The sequence below is a fragment of the Megalops cyprinoides genome, chromosome 18 (assembly GCF_013368585.1).
Source record: "Megalops cyprinoides isolate fMegCyp1 chromosome 18, fMegCyp1.pri, whole genome shotgun sequence".
Classification (NCBI taxonomy): Eukaryota; Metazoa; Chordata; class Actinopteri; order Elopiformes; family Megalopidae; genus Megalops; species Megalops cyprinoides.
The window spans coordinates 27,390,927-27,409,201 of NC_050600.1; the positions used below are offsets into that span (position 1 = coordinate 27,390,927).

An 18,275-nucleotide genomic window follows, 5' to 3' on the forward strand; every position below is an offset into this window, starting at 1 on the left:
AGCGGGCTTGTCGGGGATTGAGGCGTTTAGCTGATCGGACGTACTCGAGATTCTTGTGATCAGTCCACACCAAGAACGGAGCACTCGCCCCCTCCAGCAGTTTGATGGCCAGTAGTTCCCGGTCGCCGATGTCATAGTTACGCTCGGTGGGCGTAAGGCGGTGAGAGAAGTAGGCGCAGGGGTGGAGCTTGTTGTCGGCGGACGAGCGCTGAGACAGGACCGCCCCCACTCCCACGTCCGAAGCATCCACCTCCACCACGTACTGAGGAGCGGGATCGGGCTGGGTAAGGACAGGCGCCGAGGTGAACCGAGCCTTCAGGTCGCGGAACGCCTCCTCGGCAGCCGGAGCCGAGGTGAACGCTCTGTTGACCGATGTCAGGGCGGTGAGGGGAGCCGCTACCGTGCCGTAGTTGCGAATGAAGCGACGGTAGAAATTCGCGAAACCTAGGAATCGCTGCAGTTCCCTGTGGGAGGTGGGGCGAGGCCACTCCTCGACTGCGCGAACCTTCTGCCGGTCCATGCGGATACTACCTGCCGTGATCACGAAGCCCAGGAAGGAAGTAGTGCGCTGATGGAAGGCACACTTCTCCGCTTTCGCGTACAGGTGGTTCTCAAGCAGACGCTGCAGGACGCGGCGGACATGCTGTACATGCTCAGGCAGGGAGCGAGAGAAGATCAGGATGTCGTCGAGGTAAACGAATACGAACTGGTTGAGCATGTCTCGGAGGACGTCGTTCACCAGGGACTGGAATACAGCCGGGGAATTCGTCAGACCGAATGGCATGACCAGATATTCATAATGCCCAGAGGGGGTGTTGAACGCCGTTTTCCACTCGTCCCCCTCGCGGATCCTGACCAGGTGGTAAGCATTACGGAGATCGAGTCTCGTGAAGATGGTAGCGCCCTGTAGCGACTCGAAGGCGGATGACAGAAGAGGCAGGGGGTAGCGGTTCTTGATGGTGATGGCGTTGAGGGCCCGGTAATCTATGCAGGGACGGAGGGAGCCGTCCTTCTTCTCTACGAAGAAGAATCCGGCCCCCGCAGGAGAGGAGGAGGGGCGAATGAGACCGGCCGCGAGAGACTCCCGGATGTATTTATTCATGGCCTCGGTCTCCGGTGGCGATAAAGAAAACAGTCGCCCCCGAGGGGGGGACGAGCCGGGCAGCAGATCGATGGCGCAATCATACGGGCGGTGAGGAGGCAACGAGGTGGCGCGGGACTTGCTGAACACCAGTTTCAGGTCCATGTATTCGGGCGGCAGTGCCAACAGGTCCGGGAAGTCCTCGGGAGCAGAAGCGATCGGTGACACAGGGGTAGCGGCATCCCGAAGGCAGTGGGAGTGGCAAAAGGGGCTCCAGCCCAGGATTCGGTTGCCCTCCCAATCAATGTGGGGGTTGTGCCGAGCTAACCAGGGGTGACCCAAGACCACGGCGGCTTGCGGGGAACGGATGACGTTGAGGACGATCTCCTCGCGGTGGTTGCCCGAGACGAGGAAGTTCACCGGGGGAGTGGCGTGGGTCACGCGAACCAGGGGGGCCCCGGTGATCGCGTGGGCTTCCAACGGCGAGTGCAGGGGGACGCGGGGCAGGCGCAGCCGGGCTGCCAGGTCGGCGTCGATAAAGCTGCCATCTGCCCCGGAGTCAATCAGGACGGAGACAGCGTGGCTCTGACCTCCGACGAGCAGGGTGGCAGAAAACAGAGGACGGGTCTGGGGAGAATGACGCAGTGGGGTTACACTCACCTGCAATCCCCCCGCTGCGGGTGACCGCTGGCCCTTGGCCGGGCAGTTCGCCACAAAATGGCCAGACTGCCCGCAGTATAGGCAGGACTGGGTGCTGAGTCTCCGTTGGCGTTCCGCGGGAGACAGGCGGGTGCGGTCGACCTGCATCGGCTCAGAGGTTCCCGGGGATGGTGGTGCAGGGCTCCTGGCCACCATCGGGAGGGGTTGCTCACGGACAGGGCCGGGCAGGCTGCTGGACGCTCTCTCCCTGCGTCTTTGCGAAAGGCGCTGGTCCACGCGGATGGCCAGGTCCACCAAGGCCTCGAAGCTGGCAGGCAGCTCTCGAGTGGCCAGCTCGTCCTTGATGGGCTCCGCGAGACCGTGGAGGAAGGTGTCGAATTGGGCCTCCGCGTTCCACCCGCTGGTGGCGGCCAGGGTGCGGAAGTCTATCGCGTAATCCGACACCGACCGATGCCCCTGGCGAATCTGCAGCATCTCTCTCGCTGCCTCGCGGCCCTGCCTGGAACGGTCAAACACCCTTCTCATCTCATCGGCGAATTCGGCATATGAGTGGCAGAAGGGAGCGCCGGCGTCCCAGACAGCAGTACCCCACTCCCTCGCACGGCCTGCCAGCAAGGTGATGACGTAGGCGATCCTCGCCCGGTCTGTGGGGAACGTGGAGGGTTGCAGCTCGAATATCAGGGAACACTGTGAGAGAAACGAGCGGCAGGTTCCCAGGTCCCCCGCGTATGACTCGGGGGGTGGCAGCCGAGGCTCCCGGCTGGGGGGCGCTGGCGGAACCGGTGGGTAGGCAGCCGCTGGCGGAACCGGTGGGTAGGCAGCCGCTGGCGGAAAGGGTCGGCTCTCCTGGCTGAGCTGCAATTGTTGCAGCCACGCAGAGACATCGGCGAGGCTGGTGGCGAAACCCTCCAGGGACCGGCCGATGGAATCCAGCTGGTTCTGGTGTCCCCCCAGCAGAGCACCCTGGAGTTCCAGGGCCGTCCTCAGCTGTGGTAGGTCCGCTGGGTCCATGATGGCTTGTTCGTTCTGTCAGGAACGGGGATTGGGACACAAACGCGGACCACCGGGTAAACGGAACCAAGCGTTTAATAATAATCAGCGGGCAGTTCGTCGTACAGGGGCAGGCAGGGTTCAAAAACACGGAGAAGCAGTCCGGGGGCAGATCCAGGATCGGAAGTCGGGGCGGGCAGAGTCGGTAACCAGGCGGGCGAAAAGTGTCGGACGGGACCAAGTTGGCAGGCGAAGGACGAAGTCGGGAGACAGGCAGGATTCGGCAAACAGCAATCAGATCTCAGGGAAACTAAAGCGGGGACGAGACAGGAAGAAACTCACTGAAACGAACAAGCAATCAGACAGGGACACGCAGGGGAGATATAGGGCAGAGGTGACGAGGCGATGGGATGCAGGTGAGCAGACAGGCAGCGGGGCGGGGCTGAAACACAGGGGAAACATAGGTAAGGGGAAAAAAAAAACGAAAACACCGCGACTAAGGGGGCGGAGCCCTGACACAAAAGCATATTGCAAATTTTGTGCAAAAAACATTGACATTGCCAGCATGGGAGAGGCAGCATTGGTGAGCCATCTCCCTCCTACACTCTCTGGTGTAACATTACGTCTGACTAGCTGAACATGCTGTCTGACTGGAATGTTAGCTGCAGCTAGCTTTATGGTAACACACATAGCATCTAAGGATGCTGAGTACTTCCAAGCCCTCAAGGAGCAGCATTAAAAGCGGACGCTTACCAGTCTGTTTGCTCGGAAGGTAAACCAAGCGGAGAGCGGGTTAGTGGCTTCCTATAATATCGCTCTACTTAAAAGTCCGGCTTGCCATTTACCGTGGGGGAGAGGCCGGTTGTCCCGGCCATAAAAGAGGCCATCTCCACTGTCATGGAGCGAGACCCATCACCAGTCCTAAAGGCCATCCCGCTTAGCAATGACAGTGTGGCACAGAGAATCAAAGAGATGGCACTAGGTACGGAGGAACAGTTGTTTGCCACACTGCATGAATGTCCATTCAGTATCCAGCTGGATGAAACTAGACAAAAACGTTCTCTTAATGGCCTTTGTCCGTTATGTGTTGGTAAGAGATGTTGCTGAGGACTTTTTGTTTGCAAAGTATATCTCCACAGACACACAAGGGGAGACGATCTTCAGCGCCCTCAGTGAGTACCTGCAGGAGAAGTCTATTCCGATGGCCAACATCCTCGCCTGTGCCACAGATGGAGCTCCCGCTATGGCTGGCAGGTACCGTGGCTTCTCCACTTTGCTGAAGAAGCGTGCACCCCAAGTGTTGGCAGTGCACTGCGTGTTGCACCGGCATTAACTTAGTGGCCAAAAACATCAGTGCTTCACTCCACAGTCACTCAGTGTAGCAATCAGAGCCATAAATAAAATCAAGGCCCATGTACTGAATGATCGACTCTTCAGACAGCTGTGTGGAGAAAATGATGAGGCGTTTCAGCACCTATTGCTCCACACCAAGGTGCGCAGACTCTCCAAAGGCAACTGTCTGGCGAGGCTCTGTGAGTTGTTCACAACAGTCCTCGAGTTTCTTGAGGGTGCCAACGCAGCTATAAGGGAAATGTTGTGGTCCTGTGGTAAAATGAATGAGGTGACGCTCAAGCTCCAGGGAGATGGAGTGACACTGGTCCATTCAAAAGCCACCATCCGCAGTTTCATCGCGAAGCTGGAGCTGTAGAAACAGAATTTGAGCAGGCATCAACTCAACCATTTCCTTCAGCTGACCAAGGTTGGTATTATTAGTATAATAATAATAATTATTATTATTATTATTATTAAGCCTATTGCAGACGAGTCCTGGGGTCCTAAACATTTATCTCAATGAAATAATGTTTCTGTACTTACATTCAGATGTTGGATGAGCTGACTGATGACCACCTGCTGCGTTACAAGGATCACTTGGGGGCAGTCAAGGTGACGTGGAGATCCGTTTCAGAGACCTCGACCAGTTAGATGTCCCCGACTGGGTAATGGAGCCGTTTAAGCGAATGCGTCCAACAGCGAGGCCACAATCCAATAAAGTCTTATTGACCTCCAAAATGATGAGGAGGCCAAGGCAACTTTTCACACCTCTGGCTGGCGTGCGATGTGGGGCACTCATGGTCAGCGTTTCCCGCTGTTGTGGGAGAAGACACGACTTCTGCTCCTTGCTTTCCCCATATCATACCTGGTTGAGCAGGGATTCAGCCAAGCTCTGCACATGCAGACCAAATACCGCAACCGTCTCGATTTGGTTAGCTCCAGTGCGCTCAGGCTCAAGCTGACGTCTGTCTCCTGCGGTAGAAAGCTGCCAGCGAGCCACCAAGCCCAGGGCTCACACTAAAAGCCTCCACTTTCTTCTTAATTCAGTTCAGTTAAGTTCTCAATTCAGTTTTTCTAATTCAGTTAATTTCAGCCTACTTTTGTTGTTTGTTAGGTTCAGTGAACTGGTCTTCGGTCTTCAATAAAATGACCGTTGGAAATTTTGATGTAATATAAGTTAAAGAGAGCGCGAGGGACCGCTGCTTTTTCATTGGCCAGGCAATTAGTTTCTGTTGTTCACATGTTTGATTCGTATTATTGGAAAAAAGCTTTTGTGTGTTGTGTTTGCCCAAGTAGTTTCTTATGTTATTCCCGTTTTTTGTTTGTGATCTTGAAAACAACGTTTTGCGTGTTGTCCTTTGTTTGAATTTTCAAATACATATCTTTACAATATTTTTTCAATCAATTCCCAAGTGTTGTTGTTGTTATTGTTTTTTCCCCAAAAGACAATATTTCCCAACTCATATTCAAAACATCAACCATTCGAGGCCTTTTCAAAACCTGAATACATCACTCCAAGGTGACGAGTGTTTTCAACATTTTGACATTATTTTTGACCAAAAACAGTTCTCCATGAATGAGTGTAATAATATGAGTCTGTCTGTGTGTGTGTGGTGGTGGTGGTGGTGGGGGGGTGGGGTTTGGGGGGCAGCAAGAGGATCATGATGAGGTCAGGGGGCGTTTGTTCAAAAAAGGTTGAGAACCACTGGTGTAACTCAATAAAGCGTATGGCGTTAGGAGCTGAATTTATAGCTACCATGGTTTAGGGGGGAAAAAGAAAAGGAAAATTCATTCATTAATTTTCCTAGCCTCTTATCCTAAAATTATTTTAAAAATTCAAATATTAAAGAAACGTCACGTCATTATAATCAGCCATGTGATTTGATTATGTCCGGCGTGATCATCGACCATTTAGAGATATTATTAACCACCTAAAGAAGCGATTTTAGGCCAGTTTATACTGGCTTTTTGTGTCTTATAATCCCATGTAGGATGGGCCACTGTGTGACATGACACAGTAATAAAAAAACATTCATTCATTGTATGCACTTGAAAATTAATATTGATTTTCATTATTTTATATGTAGAACAACAGCCAGTGACCAGAAAATCAGTGAACTGAGAGAGACTGGAGGAATACACCCAAGAAATGGTGGAAGCTGGATCTGAAGCCCTGACCCCACAGCCCACAAGGAGCACATGGTCCCTCATCACTTGCTGAGCCACCAAGCAATGACAATTTCAACTTTCTAAAAATCTAAAAACTGAGCATATGCAAGTATGTACAGGTGTAAGTTTTGCAGCCTGTGTACTTCAGAATTAAGAATATTCTGTAGTCATGTGAAAAACATCAGCACACAGCAAACCATAGGTTTGCATGTGGAAATGAACAATGTCCTGCTTCCTTTACAAATTTTGCAGCATTTAGATCCCACATGCACAGGAACCACAGACATTGTAAGCCACAGATTAAAAAACAAGCTCAATTCAGGGGTACCCTTGCTTGCAAAGTTGAAGGATGTTCCTTTGTGGCTGATAATTTCTCAGCTTTGTGTGCTCACTTGAGAATTCACATTAGAGATGGAAAGAAAGTTTGCTGCCCCTACAATGACTGCTGCAAATATTTCAGAGTCAGACCATCCTTTGTTGCACATATTTCAAGGAAACATAAACAGGTAGCCACTGCTCAGGTGTCAAGTCCCTCTGAAATGATCAGTGGTACTCAGTCTACTGAGCGGGATCTTTGTCCTCCAATGCCAGATGTTCATGGAGAGGAGGAATTTGTTGAGCAAGAATTATTTTTACATAATTTGGCACTGTTTTACCTGAAAATGCATGCTAAATTGCAGTCGCCAGGTAGCACCATACAGTGCATTATTGAGGGATTTCAGCATGTTCATACCTCTAGTATGGCAGGCTTCTTTGACAAGTTGAAAGGGAAGCTTTTAGAGCTGAACATTCCACAAACTGAGATAGCTAAGATAATTCATAGTCTCAGTGAAGAGGATCTCTTTACGCTATACAATGAAGGACCATTGAGATCAGATAAAACAAGAAAAACGTTCTACAAGCAGTATTTTGATTACGTTGAGCCAATACAGATTTATTTGGGAACTGATACTGCTGGCAAGGACCACTTTTGTCAGTATGTGCCTATCAAGGAGACATTGCGAACCCGCCTCAGACAATCCAGTGTTGAAGTGCAGTGTAACCAAGCAAGATGTCACAACTGACATGGTTTTTGAGGATGTAATGGATGGAAAAATGGAAGAAAATTCTCTCTTAAAAAGCACTCCCTCATTGTCCCTCATTGTGCGTTTGAAGTTACAAATCCACTTGGCTCAGGAAAAAAAAAACACAAGATCTTAGCAGTGTGCATGAGTCTTGGTGAGATACAGCCACACAATCTTTCCCTAGTAGATCCCATGTAGTTGGTCCTACTGTGCAGGGAGAATGACTTCAAGATTTTTGGACTTGAGAAGGTGTTTTGAAGTATTATCGCAGACCTTAAAGATTTGGAAGATGCAGGGATTGATACAGATGATGGCATTAGAAAAGCATCTTTAATTTCCATTTGTGGAGATAATCTTGGCTCCCACTGTATTGGTGGTTTCAGCGAAAACTTCAGTTGCAGTATACATTTTTGCAGATGCTGCTTGATTAACAGAAGTGATTTTCAGAAGACCCCTCTAAAGTTAGGGCCAAAAAGAGCAGTTGAAGACCACAAAGAGAATGTGAAACAGTTTCCACCACTGGCTAAGATGTCGCACAGGGAAAGTAGCTTGACTCGCCTTTCAATTCACTGAAACATTTTTATGTTTGTACTGGGCTCCCTCCATGTTTGGGCCACGATCTATTTGAAGGAGTCGTTTCCTATGACTTGGCATTGTATATTGATCATCTAGTGAAACAAGAAAACCATTTCACATATGCTCAACTAAATAGTTCCTTCACTCCTTCAACAACACTCTTGACCACCACGAGCAACTGCATCAACCAGCTGTCTTCCTTCATGCCGCTCAAAGACTTGGAAGTGCTCCAACTCATCACAGACCACCATGCCACAACCTGCCCTCTGGAACCCATCCCCTCTACCCTGCTCCAATCCATAGCTGGTGAGATCGCCCCATTTCTTTCCTCATTTATCAATTCCTCACTAATCTCTGGTACTGTCCCCACAGACTTCAAGAAAGCTCTGGTCACACCACTCCTCAAGAAACCATCCACCGACCCATCCGATGTTACAAACTACCAACCAGTATCTCTCCTCTCATTTATAAATCTAAAACCCTGGAATGTGCAGTACTTAACCAACTATCCCCTTTTCTTCTCAGGAACAACCTCTTGGACCCCCATCAGTCAGGTTTCAGAGCTGGACACTCTACAGAAACCGCACTCCTGGCCGTGACAGAGGCTCTCCACACTGCTAGAGCCTCCGGCTTGTCATCTGTCCTCATCCGCCTCGACCTCTCCGCTGCTTTCGACACAGTCAACCACCAGACACTAATATCAAAGCTGTCTGAGATGGGCATCTCTGGAACCGCCCTCTCCTGGTTCACGTCCTACCTGACTGGTAGATCCTCCCAGATGCAGAGGTGAAGCCTTTCCACCTCTGCACCCACCCCCCTCACTATAGGAGTTCCACAGGGTTCAGTACTGGGACCCCTACTCTTCTCAATTTATATCAACTCTCTTGGCTCAGTTATCAAATCACATAGCTTCTCCTATCACTGCTATGCTGACGACATCCAACTCTTTTTCTCTTTCCCTCCCTCTACCTCCCAGGTCAACGAAAGAATCTCTGCATGCCTGGCTGACATCTCCAAATGGATGACATCCCACCATCTGAAGCTGAACCTCAGTAAAACGGAACTGCTCTTCATCCCAGCCGGCCCCCCTGCATGACCTCTCCATCCCCGTTGATGGCACCACAATACCATCCTCTCAATCAGCAAAGAGCTTGGGCGTCATCCTCGACAGTAACCTGGACTTCAAGGGGTACACTGCTCGCACGTCACGGGCCTGCCGACTCCTCCTCCACAACATCAGGAGGATTCGTCCGTTCCTGACAACATACGCGACGCAGCTCCTTATCCAGGCCACAGTTCTCCCTCGACTGGACTACTGCAACGCTCTCCTTGCAGGCCTCCCAGCCTGCACCACCTAGCCTCTCCAGCTCATCCAGAATGCAGCTGCCCGACTGATCTTCAACCTCCCCAAATTTTCCCATGTTACTTCCCTGCTGAAATCCCTCCACTGGCTTCCTGTCGCTGCCAGGGTCAGATTCAAGACCCTGACCCTCGCCTTCTCTGCAATCAACAGGACAGCCCCTGCCTACCTCCAAGAACTCATCCCGCCCTACACACCAGCCCAGCCCCTGCGCTCAGCAGCAACTGGACGCCTCGCTCCTTGCATGGTCAAGGCAGGAGGTGCTCGTTCTGCCAGACATCGGCGTTTCACCTACATCGCTCCCCAGCGGTGGAACGAACTCCCTGTCTCGCTACGGACAGCTTCTTCACCCCATTCCTTCAGACGGGGCCTGAAGACGCACCTCTTCAGACTCTACCTGGACTGACCCAGCACACAATTGCTGCCCCCCCCCAATCAGTGCTGTCGTAAATTGCTGTGCTTTTTAAATTGTGCTTTTTAAATTGTGCTTTTTAAATTGTGCTTTTTAAATTGTTTCTTGTTGCCGCCTTTACCCTGACTCTCATTGCGCCGTTTGAAATTGTTGAAGTTTGCCGTTTGAAAGTGTATCGTATTAGTTGCCCTATAGGCTGTAATTGTACAAATCTAATAGTACTGTGCCCTCAAACAGACCTTGCTCTCAGCTGAGAACTGTCTCATTGTGGAACTGTACACATACTGTCGCTATACTTGCTGTATGCACTTTTGTAAGTCGCTTTGGATAAAAGCGTCTGCTAAATGAATAAATGTAAATGTAAGTGATGGTCTCAACAAACCTTATGAGGTTAAGGCTGATGGCAAAAGGCTTTGTGGCTCTGCAGCACAGAACTGGTATCTGTTGCGACTGTTGCCATTGTTAGTTGGCAGTAGGATAAAGAGTCCAGTGGATAGTCAACTTTGCCAGCTGTGCCTACAACTAAAGGAGATCGTTGAACTCATTTGTGCTCCCAAAATCCACCACAATCAGGTTGCTTACCTGAAGACAATCACTGAAGAATATGTGCATTTAAGACACAGCCTCTTCCCTAACCATTCACTGAAGCCGAAACATCACTATTTACCTACAGCGATCTCATTCTGCACTTTGGCCCTCTTATTTGTTTGTGGACCCTCAGATTTGAGAGTAAGCATTCATATTTTAAGGAATGTGCCAGAAAACTCCTATCTATGCAAAACACTAGCAGAAAGGCACCAGTTACTTCAAGCTTACCTTTGCAGTGGCTCAGTGTTTCCCTCTACAGTTCAAGCTGTTGGTTGAAGCCAGTGAATATGATGAGCTACTTTATTGTGTTCTTATTCAAGAAGCTGTAAGGGCAGCTAGCTTTGCAAAAGAAACAATGTCTGAGGTATCAGCAGTGGTCTACAAAGGGACAAAGTACAGTAGAGGGCTTGTTGTTGTCATGAACGATAATGAACATGGCTTGGTTTTTGGAAAAATCTCAGTGATTCTCATCAGTCATACACAAGTGCACTTTGTTGTTGACATGCTTCAGTCATGCGTCAGTGCTTTTGATTGATCTTGGACTTCATTGCCTAGGAAATTCTGAAGACAGATTCATGTGTATTCAGGCTGACAGTTTGTGTGATTACTACCCTCTGCCAGCATATCAAACTTCAGGCCTGAAAGTTGTCTCCCTGCATCACGCAATATGCTCTTTTTAAACCATTACAGACATGGATGCTGAAAACCTACAGTTCAAGACATTACCTGAACTGGAAGATGAGACACTGAGGACACTTGTTGCGCACCTGAGAGACGTTATTGGTGTCAGAAAGAGAGAAGACCTTGTGTTTGTTGGAACTGATGACATTAATCCTTTTCTAACTCCGATACAGAGCCAAAAACTCATTCAAGCCTTCAAAAACGGTGAGAGCATATTATACATCTTATTCACAGCTGAAGGCCTTCTTAAAGAAGCCTGTTAATTAATTTTGAAATTCATAAGAGACTACTTTGAAAGTCTGTGTTTGGAATGAAAAAACTTTTAGACATCATTTTCAGGGGTATCCCAAACACTGTGTTCTTTCTCAGATATAACTCTTGTAAGATTATAGTACTTCTAACTTCTGACCAGACGTGGTTCAGAATCAGAGAACTGTTAACCTGATGGCCTTATTATCATAGTTACAAAGGAAGCTCCACACCTCTTGGCACCACGTTACAGTTGGAGCCAAGAGCAATTGATTAAGGCAGGCAACAGCCATCAAGTCTAGCATACAACCGGGAGTGGGCAATTGGCAACCATCACCACAGAAAGGGGCGTTCAGCATCAAAGGATCCCGATTTGCATTGGGAACATAGGTTGATGTTGCAACAGTGTAAACCTATTGTTTGTGCCATTTGTTTCATGGTATAAAAGGGCTATCACGGTAACAGTTCTCTGAGTTAAAGCTTCGCAGGCAGAGATGCTGCCGGATTCCATCACCAAATAAAGCTTTTTCTCCAAGCGCGCTTTTGGTCCGGTTCGTTTACTTTTAAAATTAGAAGAAAATCCAACACTCTGACTCTGCAATTTATTAATGTGTGAATAATCCATCTGTACATGTCAAATTCTTTCACAGTCTTTATGGAAGCAGATGGGCAAGTGGCTTCAAGTCCTTCAGTCCATGGAACCTAGTGTGTCACCGCCTGTGCTTCTCCTGCCAGAAGGATTTTCACTCGATCCCACTCAAATTTCCCTCCTTCCTTCACAACCCTCACCATGTCAACCACCTTCCTCAAACCAAAACAAGTCCTCCTGGATCAGCAACTTTGAAGTTCCATGGGACAAGATGCCAGCCCCGACTGTTACAGGTCATGGAAAGAGGTAACTTGGCTCACCCAGAAGACAAAAGAACAATGATAAGAGCTGTTGTTGAAGCAATCCAAGTACACTGCCCAAACCCCAACAAAACTGCCTGTGCAGAGGTTGCTAGAGTGATTGTATCCAAGTACCCTGGTACCTTTTCTGATAAGACTGGGGAAGGTGAGCAGCTGGGATGTGGTTATTATTCACTGCTCAAACAGTTTAAAACCAGAGTTGAACACGTAAATAGAGATAATGTCAGTCATCGAATCTGACAGCCTAGGAAAAGGTCCAGTGATGACAGCAGTGGTGATGATGCTGCCATCAAGAGAGGCAGGACAGAAGTGGAAGATGTACTAAATGGCAACCAACTGTTCTTCCAGAGGGAGAAACATCAGAATCATTGGAGGGCAAGAGAAAGACCATGGTAACTATCTTCAAGTCAGCAGGACCTACAGCTGTTGAGACAACGGATGTAGATGAGTATATGGGATTAACAGCAGGAACAGCGCCCTCTGCTGTGCAAAGACGGTCCTACAGGAGGGTGTAAGGTCCAACCTTCCCAGACTTGACCAAGGAGGATGAAACCGAGTACACCATGCTCAGGATGGCCCTGCTCGATCCTGAAGAAACCGAGCAGTACAAGTACCACATCCTCCTGGATCACCTGAAGGTCAACCAGGCCCCGCGGCTTGCACTCGCCTTCTCCAAGGCCCCTGACCCCTTCACGAGGGCAGTGAAAGCACTGGATGACTGATACGGGCAACCACGCCAGCTGCTATGCTGGGAGATCAAGGCTATCATGGCCTTACCTCCAGTTTGACCAGGGGATGGGCAGGCTTTTGACGACTTTGCCCTCCGCATCCACGCCCTGGGGGGACTTCTTCAGACTCTGGCAGGGGCAGGGCCAAGCTGAGTTAGTTAGGTGTTACTGCCAATACTGCTGTATTTCGTGCTTTTGCACAAGTTGTTAGCCTGTCTGTCCATCAACAATTTAGATGAGATAAACCCATGACCACTTCTCACACATTTTCCCTCTGTTTCTCTACAGATCAGCTGTCAGCAACGTACCAGTGCCAACGTGCCAGTACGGAGGCCAGCCTGGGATGGACTTTAAGCTCTGTGCCTTTAGGCTAACACATAAGCTAAACCAACTGTGGTGTATTTTGTTATATTCCTTATCTTGTTCTCTTTCTGTTCTGGAGACATTCATTCATTCTCAGGGTGGACGCAGAAGTTTATATCTTTTTACAGTTTGTCCAATTCTGATGAAATTTGTAGGGGTGATGCAGCTTCTTAACAGACCTGCCAACCTTGGGAAAATATTCACCACAATCGTGTAACAGATGATTCGCACCATTTTGCCCAACATAGTTTTGGATTTAATTGAGCCTATTAGTCGGGGACTTTATCAGTTGTTGGCGTGACTGTTAATTTGTGTACTTTAAACAGGCATTTTGTACCTGCCTATTTTGGACAAAGAAATGCGTGGTTAGTACGCAAAATGTGTACAAGTTGACAGGTCTGGCATTAAGAAAGGGTGCCCAACAGGACTGTTAAAGCACAAAGGGACTGATGTAACTTTAAGATTTTATGAGTGGTTGATGTTTGATAAGACCAAGTTACAAAACAACTGGGGCAATTTCTGATTGGGGGGACTTGTTTTTCTGGTGGCATCATTTCCCACAGAGAATGTGATCCTAAGAGGTTATGAACCTATATGAAGTAATGACTTCTTGCTTTTATGGTGTTCAGTCGACTTACTGTTAAATTATTCTTATAGATACTGTTATCTAATTATGATTTCATCTGTTGTCGGAAGTATTTTTATGCACTGTTGCATCACATTGTTCAAAAAGCCATTAATAATGGATGTAATTAATAATAACAGAAAGAATAAAAAATTATTACTGTTTTACATGGACTAATGTCACTTATTTGAAATTTATTTAATTCAATAGCATTCATGTAAAATATTCAAAATAAAGATTTTGTACTGCCAAATAGTGCCAAATAGTGTAAAATACTGTGAAACACAATTACAGTAAAACCATTATGCAGCAAGACAATTACAGTATCATTCAGCAAATTATAATTACAGTAGTTACTGCAAGGTTATTATACTGTAAAACTAAGTTGCAGTAAGGGTATTATACTGTAAAAAAAAGTTACAGTAAGAGTATTATACCGTACAATGAAACTACAGTAAGGGCATCATACTGTAAAACAAATGTACAGTTAAACTACTATAAAGGGGTAGTTACAGTAACTCACTGGCAATAGTGTTGCCAGTGAGTTACCGCAAAAATACAATAAAAAGTCTAACAGTGTACCAAACTGATGCTACAAGTCTACCAATCAGGTCGATGTAGCTTTCACGAGTGCCCCTGATTTGAAATACACCTATATTCCAACTGCCACCGGATTAACTTTGGGATACACACCACTATAGTTGACATATTTCTATAATAATGGTAAACTGCAGCTGTTAAACAGTGGTTGGGAAGAGAATTCTCAATGACCCCATTTTCCAACATTTCCCAACCACTGAGGTCCTGTCCCAGGCAGCTAAATGACCCATTGCAAAATTATTACAATTAAATTCCTGTCTGAATATGTTGTTTTGGACTCAGCTTGATGGCTGTGTAGTTTGATTTCAATTCAACACATTCCTCTAGATGACAATCTTTGAGGAAACAGTATGTTTAATTGAGGGTGCAAATACAGCATAATACCAATTTGATTTTTGATGTCCCCTGTAAGTGCTTCCAGATACAGAACAAAGCAAACTGGCTCCATATGAACCTCCTTGGCATGGGTTAAGGAATTGGAGGTCAGGAAAAATGTAACAGGAGGTCAGAAAAAAAACATAATAGACTGCCATCCCTGTATCAACAGACATAACAAGTAGGGCACTGTTCAAGTGAAGAATTCAAAATTTTGATCCTGTCCTTATTTATCGTCATACTTTTTAACTAATTTTCTCCTTGGAGTGGAGTGTCTTTTGTGGGAAGACAGTCTATGAGGGAATAGAACATTACATTATTGTCGTTTTGCAGACACTCTTATCCAGAGTGACTTATATAGTTACATGTTATCCATTTGTACAGCTGGATATTTACTAAGGAAATTCTGGGTTAAGTACCTGCTGCTGTACCCAAGGATACAGCAGCAGTGACCCAGTGGGGAATTGAACCAGCAACCTACGACAATTACTCCTTACCACTGTGCCACACTGCTGCCCTCAGTTTAGTTTACATGCAGAGCTAAACAGTTTATATCCACCATCAGTGCTCAAGTGGCAAAGTGAGTGTGGCAGTGCTTCAGTTGGATTTTTGTGGCACAGGTAATTGCGCTTCTGTCACATGCTCTGTTCCCCACAGCAGCCTCGTTCACAGGTGTACAGAGAACAGCAGAAGTGTCAGGCAGGGATTAGATAGCAGGAGGTCAAGGGAAAGACAGAGACAGAAAGAACAGATTACATTTAGACGGGAGGAAAAGAGTTTATATATTTTTTGCAGTTTTTATAAAGAAGATTTCTCTGAAGGCAGCACCACCCACCTCAGCAACCAGGATGATGACAAGGATGTCGTCACGCTCATCTGAGGGCAGGTCATAGAACAGAGAGCCCAGCGTGCTGATCAGGTAACTCTGCTTCTCCCGTCTGACTGTGGGAATGCCAAGCACTAGAGACACTGTCTCTCTCACACACACGCGCACACACACACACACACACACACACACAGTGAGAGGAGCTTTTTATCACAAAGAGTAATAAAACCCACCAGTATTTAGTTCCTCAGATGGGGATGCTGGTGAGTAATCACATTGTCAACCATAACGCTCCCACATAACAAACCCACAGTTACTGAATACGTATTGCCCGTGGGCAGGAAGACTGAACACCCACATTTAGACTCAGGTTTCATAAACCAAAATCTATCTGGCTTCAGGTTCATGTAGTGCAGCGTGAGTGGAGCGCAGCCATGACTTGATGGCTGACTTGACCTGGTCGTCTCCTGCTTATTATCTCTGCTTTCACAGAATGCATGTGATACCACATACCTGAAATGGCCTGACTGCTTGAAGCATAGAGTTCCATGCTAGGAGACACACCTTAGAGATTACATCTCACGTGCTGTTACATTCATTACTTGAATATCCACAGATTTTTCACCACCCTGTAAACATTTATGATTACCTGTGACTGAAAGCAGAATCTGTGCTACACTGTACTGTAGAGCAGAGGGGACATGCTGAAAGGCTGTGCTACATTGTGCTCATAGAGGAGGTGAGTCATGCTGACCTCCTGTTCGGCCCTGTCCCAAAAGCACATGGGGGGTGAGGCTGTCTGGATGTTCCCGCAGGTGAGGCAGGTAGGAGAACGCACTGGGCCAGCAGAGTGGAGACATGGCACCAACACGCGTCTGTCTGGACCCATCTGCATACAAGCATAGATCAGAGTATGGGTGAGAGATTTAAAACACTCGATTAACAGATCATATCACAGACAACTAAAAATAATCAGTAGGCCATTTTAGAATTGTCATTTGAAACTTGTATGAGAAATGTCAAACAAGGATGAACAGTTAACACTGTAGTATACCTACATATATTAAAAAGTCATAGAGGTTATTCATTAACCATTTGTTTTGGCCAAGGCAAGAATAAACTGAAAATGAACTTCAGCAATACTAGTTCTAACATTATTTTCATTTATTTGGCTGAAAACCAGAATTAGCAAAGTTTTAGCAAATTAGCATGGGTTTGTTCACAGTAATACAACATAGCTGCATAAACATTAGCTCAATTACCAGAAACTCCTCAATTTCTTGCTACTCATAAGAAGCCAGAATGTATGTATAGATGTCCCACTGTGGATTGAGCGTCCTTGTGGTAGTTAGACCTGGGGTGACTGCTGATGTCAGGGTGGGGAATATTGGTGTCAGCATGGTATCACCTCTCCAGCCAGCCTCGGTGTGAGTTACAAGGCCTCAGGCCACCAATCTGAGCCTGTCTCTCACACAGTAAGCTACAGAATCATCAGGATCCTTGCCTTTCACGTCAGCGTTTCACCACAGCTCAGACACCTCACTCAATAACAAGTGTGTCATTTCCAGTGTCCACTGCTGGCAAATGTTTCAAAAATACATGATTGTAACTAAAGCATATGTACTCTGTCAACTATTCCAACAGTGCAATGGTCCTGATTCTTTTTTTAATGGAGGGAAACAAGACTTTTGAAGGTACTTTCATTTGGACCTGCATCGTGTTGCATCAAGGAACACTAGCAGCTAGCTTGTTAAACTAGATCACAACTGTAATAGTTGTGAAGCAGAACCTTCCCCTTTTCCCCCCAAAACTGTTTCTTTGTTCAGTTGTCACTGTGTATTGCTATCTTTCCATTTTAAACTATCAATAACTTTAAACTTATCAATAACTAAACTCATCGATCAGTTTCATCTGAACAGGTTAATTGTTAATTTGTATGTGATTCTCAGTAGATGTGGTTTAGTTGTAGAAGGCCAGCCAAAAATATGCAAGAAGGCATGCTCATAGAACTAACTTTAAACAAACAAAACAAATCCAATCAATGACCTCAGAAATGGGGGTGAGGTTTTACAATACACTTCACCTGTGGAGCTGGTGGGGTTTCACTGTCAAGCTTTCCCGTGGAGCTGGTGCGGTTTTACTGTGAAGCTTTTCTGTGGAGCTAGTGGGGTTTCACAGTAGTGCCCACCTGTGGAGCTGGTAGAGGTTCACTGTGAAGCTTTCCTGTGAAGCTGGTGGAGTTTCCTCGTGATGCTTACCTGTGGAGTTGGTGGAGGAGTTCCTTAGCTCCCAGGTGAGCTGTGTGAGTCGCTGTGAGAGCCAGCTCAGCTCCCTGGATACCTGAGCCCCTCTCTCCTCAACAGCCAGCAGCCTCTGATGCAGGGAGAGCAGCTGGGGCTGGGCATGTTTCTCTGGGGTGTCTGGGAAGGCCATGTGGAGGAACCATAGGGTAACTGGCCTTGTAAGTGAACATTGGACAACCAATATCGTGCCCTGGAGCATCAATGCGCTAAATAATAATGTGAAAAATGTCTGAAAAATGTTCTACAAGTTATGCAAGTTCTCCTGAATAAGGGCCAGTGCTGATCAATATCATGGGTCTGTCCTTTCAAACTCCACATCTCTTGCTAATATTGCTGGCATTTCTAAGGACACTGACCTATGCTTTTGCAAGGTTCTGCCCCGCA

At 47.2% G+C, this 18,275-nt stretch overlaps 1 protein-coding gene across 1 annotated transcript in view; it reads right to left on the reverse strand.

Annotated features, from left to right (window-relative positions):
- The window catches only part of zgc:154054 (uncharacterized protein LOC777616 homolog), a 47,612-nt gene extending 29,591 nt beyond the window's left edge, over positions 1 to 18,021 (reverse strand). The window contains exons 1-3 of the mRNA XM_036550991.1: positions 17,847 to 18,021; positions 16,343 to 16,477; positions 15,598 to 15,731 (exon numbers count right to left, since the gene is read on the reverse strand). Of these exons, the coding sequence (XP_036406884.1) occupies positions 15,598 to 15,731; positions 16,343 to 16,477; positions 17,847 to 18,021 (444 nt within the window). The remainder of the gene's footprint in view (positions 1 to 15,597; positions 15,732 to 16,342; positions 16,478 to 17,846) is intronic.
- Between the last annotated feature and the right edge of the window lie 254 nt (positions 18,022 to 18,275).